Source organism: Pimephales promelas, chromosome 1 (genome assembly GCF_988280905.1).
Source record: "Pimephales promelas chromosome 1, fPimPro1.hap1.1, whole genome shotgun sequence".
NCBI classification, from domain to species: Eukaryota; Metazoa; Chordata; class Actinopteri; order Cypriniformes; family Leuciscidae; genus Pimephales; species Pimephales promelas.
Window position 1 is genome coordinate 29,567,922 of NC_142769.1, and position 19,856 is coordinate 29,587,777.

Sequence of the window (19,856 nt, forward strand, 5' to 3'; positions counted from 1 at the left end):
TAAAAAGATTGCAAAACTAATCCATATGAATTGAGAGGTTTAGTCCAAATTTTCTGAAGAGACTTGTCGCTTTATAAATATGACGAACAGATTGAATTTAGCATTTTATTGTGAACTATGAATGTAAACGCAGTGATGCCTGGAAATACTTTGATCAAGAAATAAAAGCTTTAGCATAAGTTCTGGCAGAAAGACTCAATTACTACGTCACTAATTACCTTCACATCTATCCAATCATGTCTTAATATTCGCTATATAAAAGATTGGTATTTTCCCATGTTTGAGTTCGCAGACGCAAACAAGTACTTCCACCCTCCCCACCACCACCAGGATGGTCCCATCCATACTTCACGGGGGGTTGGTTGTGCCCCTGCCTTCGTCTGTGTGCCGTGCCGAACCGTGCCGTACCATGCAGTGGAAAAGCGTCATAACTTACCACTCTCGGTTGCCTAGGTAACTTAATATCAATCTGCCGCTGCTGTAGACTGTGTTAAATAGAGTGCCGAAGTTATGACATCACTTTGTAGGACAACTCGGAAGTTAGCGGCGCATCATGGGTTCCCATCGAAAAGCTATGCATTTTCCCCGTAGACTTTTGGAAAATCGCAAAAAATAAGATCTGCAAATCACAAGCAGACACAAAAAAAGTTTAAAAAACCACAAGCAGGTTATAACTCTGTGTTTTAAGTCATAGATCAAAACATGAAAATATATAGAGGCTTTGTTTACCACAGACATTAGATCAGGCGATTTAGCAAAAAACCATTCAAAAAACCCATAAACTTTAGGGCGAGGGAACCGGAAGTGCTAAAATGCTAACTCACTTCCACATTTTGGCTTACAAAGTGACGTCATAACTTCAGCACTCTATAAATGAAAGCTTTAGCCTAAGTTCTGCCAGAAAGACTCAATCAGTGCGTCACACGTAACACAAATAACCTTGGTTGAGAGACCTGAACTTTTTCAGGTTTCTACAGTTTCCACAGTTCTGGGCGGGGGTGAAGGATCATCCCACTCGCCAGGTTACAGGTTACTCGTTGATTACAATTTTCGACTTCATTAGTCAGATTTCACTCCTTTCCATCTGCCGGGACTGGGAATCCAAATCCAAAGGCAAGCACTTCCAAATGAATACTAATTTTGGAAAGCCAAGTTGAAAAGCTAAAATAAAATTTAATACAAATTATTAACTATAGAAATACAAACATGTGTATCAATATAACATGGTCACACTTATTTCTAACAGAACAGAAGTCAATTCTCTTCTTAGAGAAATACACAAGGTCAGAGCTGAAGGCTTGCGAGAAATGTAATGGCCAATGAGTGGTGACCCTGCTCTGTGATTGGCTTTGTCCCAAATCTAAGGTGGGGTCACGGGTCATCTGACTATAACCGCCGTGATGTGGTAAACCATGGGAAATTTGATTACACGAGCACTCAGCTCCACTTAAGACTTGGAACATCACTGTGATCATGGGATCAGGGTGGGGAAACAGAAGAGAGAGATTGAAAGGAGATTACAGCCAATGCGGTGCAGCAACACCGAGAGAGATTTACTGTAAATTCCAGTGCCTGAAGGAATAAAATAAGTGGAAGAAAAGAATCTTTCAGGATTTTTGTGGTTTTCCCCAGACTGTTGTAACAAAATGTAGAAGAGGGAGTTGAAAGGAAAATAAGAAAGAGGCAAATGGAGAGAAAGAATGAAAAACAGGGGAAAGGATGAAGAATGTGTGTCTGTGTGTGAATGGCAATGAAAAATGGAATGGCTCCAGGGAAAGAGGACGTCTCAGTTATATGCCCTGCTCAGAGAATGACTGAGGTCAAGATTCAGTCAGAACACTAGACACCAGTGCCTAAAATATAAAATCTTGGGAGAAGAGGAAAATATGGCTGGAAAAAAAAAGAGAAGGGATGAGAACAAGCTTAAAACAGAGAGAAACAATAAAGTAGAAAACATAATTGGATACAGAAATACGCTGAGATAAATAGAAAGACAAGAAAAGAGAACGAGAAACAAACAGCTAAAAGGAACATAGTAAGAAGAAGAGAAAAATGTCTCCCTGTGCCGCTGCGGAGGAATCAGTCAGGCGAAGACAACAATATAGAAAGCTGAGGGCCTTTGTCCAGCTTCTACCAGACAAGGACAGAAAGGAGCCTTGAGCACCGCACGCACGCACGCACACACACACACAACACACACAGGAGAGCAGGATTCTTGATTCCTGACTCTTTTCTGTAAGTTGCTATTATAAGCTTCTGTAGTATAGTATGGTGGATTCTGTAGCATTCAGATTTTTTCTTGATGTCATTTAGTTTGTTGCTGAATTTATTGATATTTTATTTTCATTAAGGTATTAAAAAACAGTTTGTATTAATAATTATGCAAATACTGTATATACACATTGAAAAAAAAGGTGAGCATTAGTTGATGTAGAATGCTTGATGTTGTAAAAAGATTTTTATCAGACATGATCAGTCTTTAGTTGAAAATGTGTTTGTTTTAGTTGAATCTTAATCTTTGGTTTAGTCCAGTGTTGCCAGATCGGAAATGTCCAAGTATTGTAGAAGCTCAAAATTATCGTATTTGGATGAAAAATATCGTACATGAATTATATTGATTGTACATCATACAGAGCGGTCAAAATTATCGTACAAATATGATAATTATTGTATGTCTGGCAACACTGGTTTAGTCTCTTTAGTGGAAAATGTGTTTTTAGGATTTCTACTGATTCTGCCAAGTCACCATTTATTACTTATGACATGATCACCCCATTGTGAGATTGAATGAGCACTTTTTTTTTCTCTGTCTTTTCTCAGTAAGTCAACAGTTTAGTGCACTGAACACAGCACTCACACATCTCCATCACTGTAGCCTGAACAGAAATGTATTACAGACATCATGCTGTGGTGGGCCACATAATAACCCTCTCTCAGGTCATTCTGCCACATTTCATTATCAGATAATCACAACTCTTTGTGCATCTCCTTTTCACAGGTAAAACTGGTTCTGTTGTCAATGGTTCATGCTGAGCTACATTTCACAGTCTAAAGTATCAAAGACGGCTAATCTTTAAAGCTGCAGTCCGTAGCTTTTTTGGGGGTTGAAATTTATCCAAACTACATATTTGAGAAAATACATAACCAGCCAGTGTTTAAACTATCTGCTTGCCTTAGCTCGATTCAAAGCGGTAAGCTTGTAACAATGTTTTTAATTCCAGTGGTACTGGTGGATTTCCACGGGAGATTCGAGCATGTCTTTGCGTCATTACGTCACATCTGTACACATAAAGAAGAGTCTCGGCTAGTATAAGCTATATTGCGCGTGAGGATGTTGGAGGTGGAGATTTATAGTCTTTTCTCACAGCACTTGATATAATAAAACGTATTAATTTGATGGCGGATCCAGAAAGGTTCAAACGACAATCACCAGTGACAACAGATTCACCCGCTGTAAACTGCAAAAGACTTCGTTCGGACCTCGGAGTGGCTACAGAAAAAAAGAGACTGCAACTGGTCCATGCGAAAATAAGGATGCATCGAAGGCCATTAAATGTAGTCATGCAATGCTGACTTTGGCGTGTTGAATTTTATATAATATATATTTTTCAGTTGTAGTCTTTAAAAAAGGCATCTGAAAAAAGAAAAAAAAAAACTATCTAGTGATGGTAGTAATATTGATTTTTCTATACATATTGATAGTGAAATATCTGAAACTCTTCTGCAAAATAGATACAAAAGATACCAGCTGTGTGTTCTCGCTCTCTAATCTCTCCGACAGCCAGTTGAAACACCAACTCTTTACTCACTCGTTTTATTTGCTCCAGATGAATATTGTTGGTGGCACAGGGCTTGAATTCTGGTGAGGATTGCATGTATTGAGCACAATTTTACTCATTCCCACAGATGTTCGTGCACATGCAAGAGTGTGTTTTACATAAAACACCCCCTAAGAAACAGATCTGATTGAAAAAAACAGTCACATTAATTATTCCTTAAAGGAATAGGCCCAAGAATGAAAATTCTGTCATCATTTACTCACCCTCAAGTTCTGCTGAACACAAAGGAAGATATTTTAAAGAACGATTGGAACTTTGGTACCATTGAATTCTATAGTAAGTATAGTACTATGGAAGTCAATGGTGCCAAACAACCTTTTGGCTAAAATCGTTCTTCAAAATATCTTCCTTTGTGTTCAGCAGAAGAAAGAAACTCATACAGGTTTGCAACAACTTGAGGGTGAGTAAATGATGACAGAATTTTCATTTCTGGGTGGAGTATCCCTTTAAGATAGATTAATCAGTCAGTCGTTCAGATAACCTACCAAGTTGATTTTGAAATTACATTTTTTGCACATGCGTCATTTAATGTTAGTGTTTAATGTTAATTGGAGCAGAAAAGACAGATTTTAAAATGTTAATTTGGGGACTAAGTGCCACTGTAAAGGAAAACCACCTCGAGGGAAAGTCAGCGAGAGAGAATCTTGTTCTTCTTTTCCATTGATTGAATTACCCATGTGATATTACTTGTCAGTTCAGCGATATATAAATGGGTCTATGAGAGAGAGAGAGAGAGAGAGAGGGGGGGGGGGGGGGGGGTCTGTGACAAGCATCCCTCTTTACCACAACCCAACAACTGATCAAGACAAGCGATTATACAACCAAACCCAAAAGCCTTCCTCTTACATACTCAATCTGAGCTGAGTTTTACAAATCCTGAGGAAGCAAGCACTGAATTCAAAGCAAGAGAAGCACAGACAGGAAAAATGAAAAGAGAGAAAAAGCAACTCAGTGCATACATAGATATATATGCATACATTAAAGGGTTAATTCACCCAAAAATGAAAATTATGTCATTAATGACTCATCCTCATGTCGTCCAAAAGCCCGTAAGACCTCCGTTCATCTTCGGAACACAGTTTAAGATATTTAGATTTAGTCCGAGAGATTTCTGTCCCTACATTGAAAATGTATGTACGGTATACTGTCCTTGTCCAGAAAGGAAATAAAGACATCAAAGTGGTCCAAAAATAACAAAAAACTACGACTTTATTCAGCATTGTATTCTCTTCCGGTTCTGTTGTCAATCTTTGTTCAGTGACGCTGCTGACGTGTTATCAGTGTGCCCGAGCTTCGTTTACAATCTGAGGGAGACGCATGATGTAAACAAAACAATCTTCGCAAACATGTCTAAGGATTTCAACACAGAGGAAGACTTGCATTTTTTTTTTGCTCTGCCATATTTATTTGAACCTAAAAACACGGACGCACCAAATAACACGTCAGCTGCATCACTGCAGACTCATGAACGCGGATTGACAACAGAACCGAAAGAGAATACAATGCTGAATAAAGTCATAGTTCTTTGTTATTTTTGGACCAAAATGCTTTAAAACATTCTAACTAACCCACTGATGTCACACGGACTACTTTGATGTCTTTATTTCCTTTCTGGACAAGGACAGTATACATACATACATTTCCAATGGAGGAACAGAAAGCTCTCGGACTAAATCTAAAATACCTTAAACTGTGTTCCGAAGATGAACGGAGGGCTTACGGGCTTGGAACGACATGAGGATGAGTCATTAATGACATAATTTTCAATTTTGGGTGAACTTTAATTTTTGGGTGAACTAATGCATTGAGGACAGACAAAAGTAGCATATTAATATATGGAGGAGGATGGATGGAGTGAAGCTTCATTTTGGTAGCCTTGAGGGGCAGGTCTGTGGGATTCACTTGACAGAGAGACAGAGAGAAAGCGAGAGAAAAAGAGAGAGTTACTCATGCAGTCAATCAGATTCACACATACACGCACCAAACAGTCAGTTCTGCAGGAAATCATGCAATATACACTCATGATGACTAGGACTTGAAAACAAGAGCCATATGGCTGTGATACTATGGTGCATTATGGTACGGCATAACGGTGTGCATGCGTGTGTGTGTGTGTTCCAGGGTCTTGACCTCTCTGTGCAAGCAGCTGGTCACAGTATTTTTGCCACTATCCTGCTCTGTGTGCAACACTCTCAGTACTGGAACTATATAACCATGGACGGGCTAACAGGTGCTTCAGAGAAGAAAGAAAGAAAGACCAAGAAAGACCAAAGCACCCCGATAGCACCCCTAAAAATAATGTCTGGAATCAATCAATTATATTCATTTATATCCCTGATATTGTTAGTCCCAGCCTCCGTCTCGATTAGTAGGAAATGCGGTGGTTCATTTTTTGACTGTAAGCGGTAACGTTATGCTTTTGCCTCTCTTTTGGATGCCTTTTTGTTTCTTGCGTTTGTATGTCTTCAATATAGCCTTCGAACGCATATTGCAGCCCCCTTTGCCTTCTTCTTTTGGACACTTTATTTGCTGCTTTATAAAAGTTTGATAACATTTCAGCAGGAAGAGCTGTTACAGCATAAGCCATGCAGAGCGCAGATGAAGTTTGACGGATGTAGCAACAGTAACTAAGGGGGGAGGGGCTTAGCCAAAGGTGAATTGACACAATAGCAAAAGCCGGAAGACCGCAGTTTGGAGAATTTGGAGATTTTTTTTCTCCTGAATTACCGCGGGTGTGAATTGTGCCAAAAACACGTTGCCTTATCCTCTCTAAAAAGCATATCAAAGTCAATCATATTTTCATAGGGAAATTCAATTTTTGCTCGCCTGCAATTCAAAACGCCACATGAGTCACAGCAGATTAAATATTAAACTAAAATGTGCTTAAATTTATAACGCTGGACAAAAGTAAAGTGGCTCTGGCAAGAACTGAAAGATGAATTAAATGAAATGGAGAATCTTATTTTCTCTACATTAACTTCAGGTTATATAATATACAGGTTATATAAACTATATAAACAACAGAGCTGTATGGCTTCTTACTGTGGGAAAAAAAACACATTTAAATCAGTAAATCTGCAGTCATATGTAATCTGTCACCATGGACGACGCACCCACACATAGTAGACACTGTACTTACATCACGATATAGCATATCTCACACACACACACACACACACACGTGTGAAGAATTTTAACAGTATTTTAGTATTGTTTAGCACTTTTAAAAAACTACAATGCTATAAATAATAGCCTACAATTAAATCATTAATTCACGTTAGAATGCTGAATGGGTTTTCCTGGAAGAGTTTTGAGAGTTTTTGTAATGTTGAAAATAGGAAGACAATTATCTTTCTTCGTTCTTATGCCAGAAAACAAACCTCTATCTGCATAGTTAGTCAAAGCAAACAATCCAACTGTGGTACACTAGTCTCAGCCTCAGAGGGCACACCCACAGACCGCCCACAATTAGATTATGACCGTCTGATATTGCACACAAAACTGGCAAGCATTTTCTCAATTTGGCAAGCCTTAATCTGATTGGCTGGCTCCTCCGGCACAATTTTACAGCAGTTGTGCACCAGACCTCCAGAAACAAAGTTAAGATTACAAAGGCACAAGGCTGATACAGCAAGCACATTTAAGGAAAAATTACCCAATAGATTTACCCAGGTTTGCAAGGTTAGTGGCAACAGATCATTGAAACAGATTCACAGTCTTGTTGGATGATTGTGCAGCCTGATCTCATTAGTAAAAGTAGGTATACATTTTTGTACACTTGGAAATATAATGAAACATAGACGTACTTAGCATATAGAACAGTGTTTGCACAGCTTTAAAAACACTTTGTGCATTTGTAAGAATCCTTTATATTTATATTATAACTAAAATAATTGTATACATTTTAGAATATCATCTGGATATTTTTTAGATATAATTTTTCTAAAAGTAGTCCTGGTTATACCAGTCAGTAAGATGATAACAGAAATAATGATGATTATGATTATAGCTGTAACTGTGCCCCATAGGCAGACAATAGCAGCTAATTGATTTAAATGAGCATATGATAATTGTATAAACCTTAAAAACCTATACTCAAACCATAAATGTAGCCTAGCACACAGATATTATTTGACCTTCAAACGAGAAATATAAATGGAGAGTGACCGATGCATCCATGGGAGTTCAGCAAGTCTTTGTTTGCTTCACAATGGCAGTGTATTATCATTTTCTAAAGCGCATCCTTGCTGCGTAGAGAGTACATTATTGTGCAGAAATAATCTCTCAGTAATAGGGCATTTTAAGTTTTCAAATAAAAGTGACCAAATTAACAATATTTCAATCTTGAACACAACTAATCGCAAGCTCAATAACTGTCTTAAAATGAGGCAGACATGAACATCAACACTATAAGAAGTGAAATGTCCGTAACCGTAAACCTGACGGAAAAGGTTATTTTCTGCAGGAAATTATCAGATTTTCAGTAAGAACATGCATGATAAATGAGGTTCAGTGTCCACCTTTCCTCCCAGAATTTTTCCTCCAGTTATTATATAACAGCTGGATTATTCCTGATGACATGAGGTTAAGGGAAGATAGGAATGGATAAGAAGCGTCAAAATTGTGTTCTCTGTCTCCTCTAGGGGTCAGGTTGGTCTTTATGCATAAATCTTCACGACACTCTCATTTCATATGTCTATCCAGACGGTAGGCAATAAATCTAGCATGCCGTCTATACTCAATTTATATTAGTATTTAAAATGAACCAGATTAAAAAGTGCGAGGTATATATAGTGACTGACATCCCATGTGTGAATTTTATTGCCATCCTGGCTGACCTGAACGATCCCAATAACTATCTGAGTGCCTCTCTAATTAAAATTGATAGAGCTCATAGAACCTTCATCATGGTACTTGTCAGTCCTGCTGAAAATTACATATGAAAGACATCATCCTTTATATTTGTGTGTGTATGAGTTGAAGGTTAGAGAGACGGGGACAGAGGGTCATTACGAACTGACTTCATTAAAGCACAGTCACACTGATTAAGAGAGAGGGAGGAAGAGAGAGATTTATAGGAGAATGTATACACGAATCATCATGAAATAGATGCACTCTAACAGAGAAAACACGCTTCAGTACCATCATACCAATTATTTCATTCTCAGAGTAATTTCCCCAACAAGGTCCATTTAAGGTTTAGAGGACTAAAGCAATAAAGATGTCTTATTACCAGTAGTTCACTACAGCCTACCGTTAAAGCTGTGATGGCAGACGTCTGCTTGACGGAGCTCTATGAACATGATCCAGACATCTACTGTCATTCATAACTGCTGGTTTAATTAGTTCATACAGCAAGTCCATATTTGTGTTCTTTATTTTTTTTTTTTTAAAGGAATAGTTCACCCAAAAATTAAAGTTTTGTCATAATTTTCTCACCCCATATTGTTCTAATCCACAATGCTGTTTTCTTTCTTTTGTGAAATATCACAGAAGATTTTGGGCAGAATGTCTCAGCTGCTTTGGGAGCTCTCTTCTGGGGACTTAAATTTCAGTCTCCTCCTCACATAAAGCTATCATATACAGTAGCTTCAGACTTGGGCTTGGACTAAACTGCACAAATCAAATGGACTATACTTTCATGATATCTTTATGCTGCTTTATGGGACATTTTGGAGTTTGGAAGTTCCAGCGTACCACAACAAAGAGATACAACTGTAAATGTTAATTATGTGTTATTCAGCAAAGTTTAGAACATGAGATGTTAAAGCAAAGATTATGTTTAGGGGTGTATAAATGCATACATTTCACAATGAAAACCCATCACCTCACTTATTCAACAGGCCACTTATTGTCTGCTGGTGCTGAAGCCCACTGGTGTCACAATGTTAATTTTCTAAGCAAAAATACAATACTTGTACTCATGAATGTAAATGAATCAGCTGGTGTAGTCTGTCAAATCCACTCTGATATGGTGTAAACAGGTAACCACAGGGCAAAACATATTCATCAAGTTCTTCAACAAATAACTTGCACTATTATGTTTTAAATAATCATCATCAAATCATCATGTATCAATATCAAGATACCAGAGCATGGTATCAGTCCAATGCTACTTTCAACATAAATCACAATCCAAAAAGTTGCAATTACAACCACGACTACTGTTATTACTACTCTATTAGGCTGTTACAAGGCTAAGGGGGTTTCGGTGCCCCTGTGCACAAAAAATTTGTGCATTTTAATGTTTAATTCATGTTTAAATTCAAATTTAAATGTTAAATTCATCAATCTGGTGCAATTCAGTGTGCAAATTCCTCTTTTAGTTACAGTATCTGTCTACATTACACAACTACATAATAGGCTATCTTGTAAAACAAATGCACTGAAAAATAAAGGAAATTAGTTTTGTATTGAAGGAGTTTCACCAAACTCACGATAAACAAGGTGTCAGACAGACAAGACTAAAAATCTTAAAACAATAAATAAACTGCCCACACACTTAATTTAATCACCAAGCCTTCAGTCAAAAGACCATCCTCATGCCCTGAGGATGGTCTTTTGACCGAAAGCTTGGTGGTTAAATTTGCTTTAAGGATTTAAGCGTGCGGACAGTTTATTTTTGGGGATAATTAGTTTTGTACACATTTTTTCAAGTGTACAAATATACTTGTAAGTAAGTATACTTGGAAGCAACTCAGTGCCGCCAATTAAGCAAAGCAAAACAAAATGAATGGCCTGCATGTACAAGTTTTATGTTGCAAAGACAAAATAAAAAGTAAGCTATGAGATGTATCTGCCCAAAAAGCACGTCTGTCACCAGGAATCTCCAGGTAGTCCCGGTGGCCAGTACGCCTAAATGCCTGTGCACAATACTAAGTACATTTATTTCGTTTGACACCTTAATGGCTGAGATGAGAAGACTTATCTTCAGTGTTGTAGTACTCGAGACTCGGACTCGTCTCGGACTCGGTCTCGAGACCATATTTTAATGGTCTTGGTCTTGTCATGGACTCGTGTGCATTTGGACTCGGAATTGACTCATACTCAAACATTTTTTTTTTAGGACTCAGACTTATTCCCGAGTCCACTCAAGTTCAATTCAAAATATTTTTCATGATTATTAATGTTAATAAAATATTTCTTTAAATTGATTGACACGCCCAGTGATTTTCTAGTGCGCAACTGCGCATGACAAATTGTAATAAAATTACTTTCAACACCACCTACTATGTAGCCTTTTTACCCTAAACTGATCATATTTTTTAAACTAAATTCAGTAAAAAAATAAAAAAAAAAGAATTTCTCTAAGCAAATAAAAGTAAATTAGGTAATCAACCCTCACTGGTCTCTGTCTCGACTCGGACTCGACCGTCTCTGGTCTCGGACTCGACTCTCTATGGACTCGGTCTTGACTCGGACTCGACTCTCTCTGGTCTCTGTCTCGACTCAGACTCGAGTGAGGTGGTCTCGACTACAACACTGCTTATCTTTATATTGGGCTTTCTTTTTATTTTGTTGCTTTCTCTATTTTCGTCCCTGTGCACCAGAGGTTTATACCACTTCATTTTCGATCAACGCGCCAACAGCTGAGCACTTGCCTAACTAACGCAACGTAACATAACGTAACGCAAGGCCCTGGACTTGGGTGTGGGTAAAAACACCACTGTATAGGGGCATGTGCGACATTTGCAGGCCAAAAACATTCTGCATGCTGCACATGAATTCTCTGCCTGAGCTGTCCTTCCAGATTCTGATTAGGTCTCCCAGGAAACAAAGGAAGAAATCCTCATTGGGATAGGAATGAAAAAGGACCACAAGTAAGCCTCTAATATGTTGCGCTAACAGAAGTAGAGAAACTAAAGTTTCAGTGCTGAGAGGAGCAAAACCAAAGGTGATGCCAGTAATTAACATTGATGTTTAAACGAAGATTGGCACGGGAATTCTGGATTTGGAGAGACTTTAACAATGTTAACATGTTTGAAAGCCAAATCTGACTCATTGCAAAACAGAAAAATTCAGAAACAACTAGAAAATGTTGATTTAGACGGACATGTGGTAACAATTATGCAATAGGAGGGGCCAAATGAACTGTCTGTTAATATAACCCATGAATGAATGCCTTCAAGAAGACATGACAAGGAGATAATGCAGTACTGTATATTAATAGCAATTTTTTTACACTTTATTCCTAAATTGCAAGTAAATAAAGCCATATTTTAATTTACCCATCTATCTTTTGCACTTGAACACATATTTTGGTGGACTGAAAAAGCGTTGGTGTGTGTTTGTATCTGCGTGTGTAGATAATCTACTGTGTACAAAACATTAATTTCCACAATGCCGAAATCATGTACACATGTGTCACATGACAAGTATTTGAGAAAGTTTAGAGACACATTTCAACTGTACCTGATGTATTAGAGTTCAATGTTGTTGAGTATGCACTATAGGTTATATTTAAATTAAGATCCCTCCTAAAACTTTAAAACTGGAAAAACCTACTGGCTTTGGAAAACAAGAAAATGATGACTCAGGAGGGAAGTGCACATGTCATGTCAGTGAGCCATGTGTCTTTCATTTGATCAGATTTGCTAATAGCATAAAGGCAAGAGAACAACATGCACACACTCGGCAAAATGCGACTGAGACTGTTATGAATCTAATTACCAATTCTCCCTTAGACTCCTTTTCTACGTATCTCTATTCTGAATATCCATTTGGGAATCAATATAGTCCTATCACTTTCTCAAATGCTGTTGCTTGGTTTTCTGTCATTTTCCTCCTCCTCTCTCTGTCTGTCTTAACTAAACAGCTATCAGCAGGCAACTAGATGGATGGTTCCTGACAGCACTGCAAACACAAACAACAGCAGAGACTGCTGCTAAATACCAGATAGATAGATAGATGACTATCTCTTCATATTTACAGAAAAGAGATATGTCATCAGAAGTGCAGCAAGGCTAAATAAATGAATCAAGATGGTCGCACTCCCCAGAGAAAGTGAGGGAGGACAAGCGCAATTGAATGGAAAAAACAACACAAAGCGAAACCCATTCAGCACATGGTCTCTAACACTGGCAATATGTTAGGAGTCGAATATCGTTCTCCAGGACTAGCTTCCAGGAATTGACAACTAGGTTCTGGGGTAAATGATGGACTCTCCTTTATTAGAGTCTATTCTACATATCACCTGAAGCACAGGAAATATTTCCCTTCTCTTTATTTATTCCTAAAACTAAAATTGTAATTGAACAAAGCACGTGTATATGAACCTTAATTATAAATCTCTATACAGCACGAGGGATTGTGACATGTGGATATCTTTCTTCCTCTTATTTGCTTATCCATTTAAACTGAGAGCGAACATGGATTCTTCGTCCTCCTATTAAAACAGCAGATGATATTATGAATAATAAAAATCTGTACACACATCTGCAGTGGATTGCCTTCAATCATAAAAATAGAGGTTCTTTACTGGCATCGATGATTTCATGATGAAACTTAAACAGCCATGGGACCTTTCTATTCCACAAAAGGTTATTTATAGTGGAAAACAAGTATTTTTTTAGATTATTAAAATGTTATTCACCCTAAGAAGAAAATTGTTCCTCTTATAGTGAGCAATTTTTTGAGAACTGAAAATTGTTTATCACTGCAAAACAAACACCTTTCTGGAACCTTTATTTTTACTGTAGGTCAGTAAGGTGAATTTAAGGAAAAACAAGTGTCTTCCGCAGTGGTCACAGGTTAAAGACAATTTCAAGGAGACTTCTCATAAACAGTCTCGCAATGCACTCTCACAACACAGAATACTTGCTGCCGTCAGTTCCTTTTTGTGTCATCATTCCCACATGGCACTGTGGTCAATCTATCCTGATCAACAACTAAATGGTGAAGTAACCCTTTTGTGAACGGACAGGAGATCTGTGGACTTGGAAACAAAGATCTTTACCAGTGCTTCTGGTAAAAATCCATAGCAGTCTCATAACAAGCCAATCAAACGACCATGTGCAGCTGCATCAGTGTTTGTTGATCTCTGTGCTTATCCATTACATTGTCTGTTTTTGCTGCAGCTCAATTGCGGTTACAGCTCTCCTCACTGTAGGACATCTGACATAGAAGCCATGACCTGCACAATTCAAGCAGCTACTTTAAGGTCCTTAAGTAATTGAAAGAAGCAACAAGAGACCGCATACACGTACACCTCTAATACACACATGATAATGCAGCTTCATGCCAATTCCATCCCTCTCAAAATGGCTTTTTTGTTTCTATTTTTTTCTAGATCTTTTGGGAAAGCACAGTGGATCCGTAGTTAAGAAGAGACTTTCACTTGTCTCCTGCTACTCATCTTTGTGAGATTCCTTTAAAGTTTCATAAGACTGTACTTCAAATCTTAAAAGACATTTTCTAGATAATATAATCAAATAAAAGCCTACTTAAATGCTACTTTAGTGCACTTTCATGCCTATGGTTCTTAACCCTTTGATGTGCAAGCTATGGATACCCACACAACATGGGTCTAAAAAGACCCGTATTGATTTCCAATGTTATTTCATTCATGCTTTGGAATTTTTTTTTTTGTTTAACCTTTTGAAATCACTTTATTTGAGCATTTAATATTTCATGATCTATAAATTTCATGATTTATGAATATTCAAAATATCTTGTTTTCAATTATCACAAATTCATATTTTAATATTTGCTAGGTTTTGTTAATACATCATTTTACACACATCTATACAGAGGTACAAGGATTCTGCCCAACATTGAAAATATATACTTGGATATATAACTTTCTATTGCAACTTTTATTTTGTTGACCTTGCTATTGGATGAAATAGAATATGTCGACCGCAAGCTAGCTAATACATGTTTTTCTTTTGCACTAGTAATGCATTTCAAGGTCAAGGTAACCTTAGCCTAAACGTTCAAATATTAGCCTATCTAGATGTCTTTCACAAAATATCAAATATTTTCTGTGACAAAAAATGTATTAAATAAAACTTACATGCATGAAATATACAAAATCAGCCGTGTTGAATTGTGAAATGTGTGGCAGGTGAATATACTGTAGTTTTCTGCATTTATACTATTTATAAATATCAAAGGTTATATGGGTCATTTTTGACCCATGTGTGTAAAATTAGTATTAGTTTATAAAGTAAGAAAGGGAAAATAAATATAATGATTTGTGGAAATCAAAAACAAGATATTTGATGAATACCTGGATTAAAAAATAATAAAATACATTTCTTTCAAATATTCAGCAAGAAACATGAATACTTTTTAGACCCATGTTGCACATTAGAAGGATAGTGACACAAAAATTATTTTATTCTAAAAGAAAGGAAAAATATAAATAAGGATTTGTAATGATCTAATACCTGCTGAAAGATGAAATTGATTTATTGCAAAGATATAGAAAATGAAAACTTAGTTAGGTCTATTTAGACCCATAATGTGCATCAAAGGTTTTACACTGTGCTTTGTAATAATGTCAGATTGAAACGAACATTTACATTTTTTTGTTTTTGTTTTAATAATTTTTTGTTTTTCTTTAAAAATATACTTTTTAATGTGTTGACTAACATAATAAAACCTGTACCCCCGGTTTCACAGATAAGGCTTAAGGCTTATAAGGCACAGTTAAGGCTTATTTTAGTCTCTAAACTGACAGCAACTTGCACTGGGATATCATAAAATATGTCAGTGCCATTGTTTTGTGATGCACATTAGTAATGTTTTATCTAAGGCATACTTATAAAAGCTACTTGAATGCCCTAGTTGAACTAAAGCCAAATCCATACAGCCTGTGTGTTATTCAACATTACATTTAAAGTTACTATACTGGTATGTTATGTGTATTAGGCTAAATTGCAACTTTATATTTACAAATGTGTAAATACATGCAAGTTTCAATAGAAATTACATGTATTTTTAAGTATATTTTAGTTTACCTTGAATGTATATTTAAATATATTTTAGTTTACGGCAGAACACTTTAACCATATTTTAAAGAAATTATTAATAAGTTATTTTGAAATGAAATATAAATATGTACTTATGTCCTAAGAGGGTCAACAAAAATCAATCTTAAGTTGATTAAATTGCATTTAACATAAATTCAAACTATAATGCATTTCATTTGCAATTGAATGTCTGAAAACATTACATTCAGGCTATATTAATTCAATAGTACTCTTTTTAAAAGCATACTAAAATGTGCTCCTTTTACACAAGCGACAACTTGTTTACAATGTTTCAAAACTGCCCTTAAAAATCGCCAAGATACCAACGTGTACAATCAAAAGTCAGATATTATCAATTCTAAAAAAACAATAACATTCTCATCAAATTCATCAAAAACCATCTAAACTATCTAAACTATTCCATCTACATTTTTACGCTCTTTATTGACAACTTTAGGTTAACTTTAGGTTAAGGAACAATACTTTGCTGCTCTCTCAGGGATTAAATCTACATGTAGAGATTAACATATATTTTAAAATGATTTTCCTTTATTACTTGCTGACCAGATTATCTCAACTGAAGGTATAGAAGAAAAAAAATTTTCCATTTCAGAATTGCTTTTGGGTATAACAGCTGATATCTTGATTAATACACTTTCTGATGTAAGAGTTATTACACTTCATATCCAAAATAGCACCTCCAATTTCAAGTTTAGGAGTATGCCTGAGTTGTAGCTGAAGCAATTTAAGGAGATGTTTCTAACAATATACACTTACAAAAAATGAATCATGAGTCTTGTAATTTTCATTTAAAAAATTAAGATAATGAAAAATGTTGTGTATGTTTTATCAAGAAAATTGTGGTTCAGTGTTTTATTGAAAACTTTGAAAACATTACACAGATACATTTTTGATTGAGTTATATTTTGCATGATTTATTCAGGTAGATTGCATGAAAGAAATCAAGCATTAATTACTCAAAAATATTATGCGTAATATAGTTACCATAATATTTTGAGGTAAATAGCAGTAACATTTTTTTACAGTGCACAGGCATTATCTGTGTAATGCATTTCTTAATAAGTTTTTGAGAAGACATCTCACTATAACGTTGTTTTTGTATCTTGAATCTAGTGACCAGTCACTAGAAAATTTTGATTTGGAGAGGTTATTTTTATTTTATTAATTTTTTTTTTTTTGCAGTGTATCTGTTTGTCTTGGGCTATATTTTTGATGTTAAATGTCATTGTAAGTTTTATGAATGTTAAATAAAAAATTAAATAAAAACTTTAGGTTAAGGCAAATGAAGCTGCATAATCATACTGTATAATAAGAATATAGATAGCCTACTTAATAAAACAGGTAGCCTATTCAAAAGTTATTTTATTTTACAAACGTCTAATGAGTTGTTTTGGCAGCTTTGTGAATGAGAGACATCTCCTGAAGATACAATTCAACAAACTATAACACAAACAAGCGCGCGTTTGTTCAGAGCGCATCCGCCCTGCACGCGCTCGAAGAGTCGCTGGTTCATTTGATCGCTTTGGTAATAACTATATCACATTGTATCGTTTATATAATTGACCAAGCACAAGTAAACATTGCGTCAAACTTTGCGTCATTCAGCTTTATACTAACGAAAACTTGAAGTGAACTTCTCCCAGCAAGGCGCGTGGAGGTGCATGGTACAACCGTCAGTGTGTTTCGGCATCAGCTGTCATTCTGACTCACATTACATGGTTCGGTAAACACTGAACCTATAAACCTCTCAATACACAATGCAGATGTGTATTGTGTGATGATGAATGTAGGGCGTTATGCATCTACCTGTCCTGCCGTACAAACATTATGAGCGCATCGCATGCTTCATATTTATTACCAGTTTCTCAAACCCGATTTAAATTAGAGCTAGTATCTACGAACCTTATGACAACCCTTAACAGATTAAACAACTCAATGTTCAATCTTGTGAGTTTTTGGGACAACTACAGCGGAGAACAGGGAAAGGGGGGGGGGGGGGGTACTCACACTGCTATTTTCACCCGTCCAGTGGACCATTGCCTGGTTGTGGGTGGCATCCCCTTTAAGGACGAAAGAGCTGCTGAGTAGAGAGACTTTCTCCGGAGTCGATGCCCTCCGGACTCGGGGAACTCCCATGGCCGGTCCGCCCGGGTCCCCGCTGTAATCTCCGCGGCTGTGCGCCGAGATAAGCGTTTCATCTCTGCCAATGACATGCCCACCGCGGCTGTCAAGCTCTCGGTCCCGCTCGTTTATCTGCTGTATAACGCCGCTGTGACATGAAATCGGTCCGAATCCGAACAGTGACATCCACGCGCAGGCGAAAAACACAGCTGGGTACAGGTGCGCCAAAACTGCCATGATGAGCGTCTTCATTTAACACTGTCAAAGCGAGTGTGCGATGCAAGCGAAAGATGGAAAGCTCTAATGTAAGAGAGGGGGAGAGAGGGGGAGGGAGAGAGAGAGTGAGAGTGAGAGAGAAAGGCAGAGAGATGGGAAGAGGGTGGGGGAAAACAGAGCTACAAACCGAGCACGCTCATGTGCTGTAACCTACACTAGTCAGCCGAGACCAGTGAAAACATCAGCAGTATTTGCCTGCCACCTAGTGGAGCTACGAGTCAAGTGTTTGTTTGCTTGTCATTAGAAAAGTTTATGTTTGTATTACATCGCATATCAAATAATGCAACAAAAAAAATCTATTTATAAGATCCAGTTAATTCATTTAATCCTCCATAACATGTGTGACTAAAATTTGAAGGGTCTAAATGTGTTGATGCATTTTATTCATTCATTCATAAATGTATCTTTTGTGTCAACATTTTTTGTTTTGTTTACATAGTGTAAACAGTCACATGAACATAGCTGGATGCATGTTAACTTGGCTATTTCAAATACAGTTACAACATATATAATATTTAAATGGCCTATTGTTGAAGTATTATTAAAGTTGCTCTGTTTTTAAATAAACCACAATCACAATGCATGTGAAAATGTAAAGGGTCACGTCTGTGAGCGCATGAAAACACTTTGGATTAACGAATTTTAAAGATCTGTTTGTTATATTAATAACAGTTTAATATATTAACTGTTTTTTTGGGGAGGTGGGGTTTGAATTATCAATGCTCTCTTCCATCTGTAGTACCGGCCTGTAGTAGGCTACCGGTTAAACGATTGTTAGCAGGAATAAAATATAAGGCCCGGTTTCACAGACATGGCTTAGATTAAGCCAAAATTAGGCCTTAGCTCAATTATAACATTTAAGTGGCTTTTATATAAACATGCCTTAAAAAATATTACTGATGTGCCTCTTGAGGCAAAACAATGCCACTAATATATTTGTATATAAGATATGTCAGTGCAAGGATTGCTTACAGTTAAAACAGCTCAAACATGCATTTTAGTCTGGGACTATTTTAAGCCTCGTCTGTGAAACTGTTTTGAATCACTTTAGCTGGGCTCCTGCATGGGGAAAATTTAATCTGACAATAAACTGGTTTCATTCAGTGTTTTTGAATAGACATTATGCACTTTTAAAATATTTTATCATACCTCCGTGTACTTGTGTGCATATATATATATATATATATATATATATATATATATATACAAATATTTTTTCTATTTATTTTTAAAATGTGTATGTTTCTCCTTTTAACTAAACATTCAACATGGACCAATTATTCAGTGAAATTCAGGTAACTCAGTTGAAATCAATCTAAAAAATCTAGAATTTCAGAGGATGAGGCATTCAATTATCTGCACTGCTAAATATTCTAGGAAGCTGGTGCAGCCACTGAATCACTGTCCAAGTTTTCTAATAAATAAATTTTTTTTCAATACTTTTTTTTTTCAGATTTTCATCTTCAAACAAGCGACACTAAAGAAGAACTTTGCAATTGATTTAACACTGTTAGACTTGTATTAAAAATATTATGTAAAACTATTCTAAAACATCCACATTTCCTATACCTAATTATTAAATGTAGGGTCACTGGGCAGCGCTGAAGCTCAGACTGATGGCTGT

The 19,856-nt window shown here is 36.5% G+C and overlaps 1 protein-coding gene across 9 annotated transcripts in view; it reads right to left on the reverse strand.

The window, feature by feature from the left end:
* Positions 1–18,346, reverse strand: part of sorcs2 (sortilin-related VPS10 domain containing receptor 2) — a 179,132-nt gene extending 160,786 nt beyond the window's left edge. For 5 of the 9 annotated variants that reach the window (XM_089129428.1, XM_089129431.1, XM_089129427.1 and 2 more), the window contains exon 1: positions 17,843–18,345. In XM_089129428.1, coding sequence (XP_088985554.1) covers positions 17,843–18,208 — 366 coding nt within the window. In that variant the 5' untranslated portion in view covers positions 18,209–18,345. Of the gene's footprint in view, positions 1–17,842 lie in introns of all 9 variants that reach the window. The other 4 variants (XM_089129432.1, XM_089129430.1, XM_089129425.1 and 1 more) reach the window with 3 other exon arrangements.
* Positions 18,347–19,856: the final 1,510 nt, after the last annotated feature.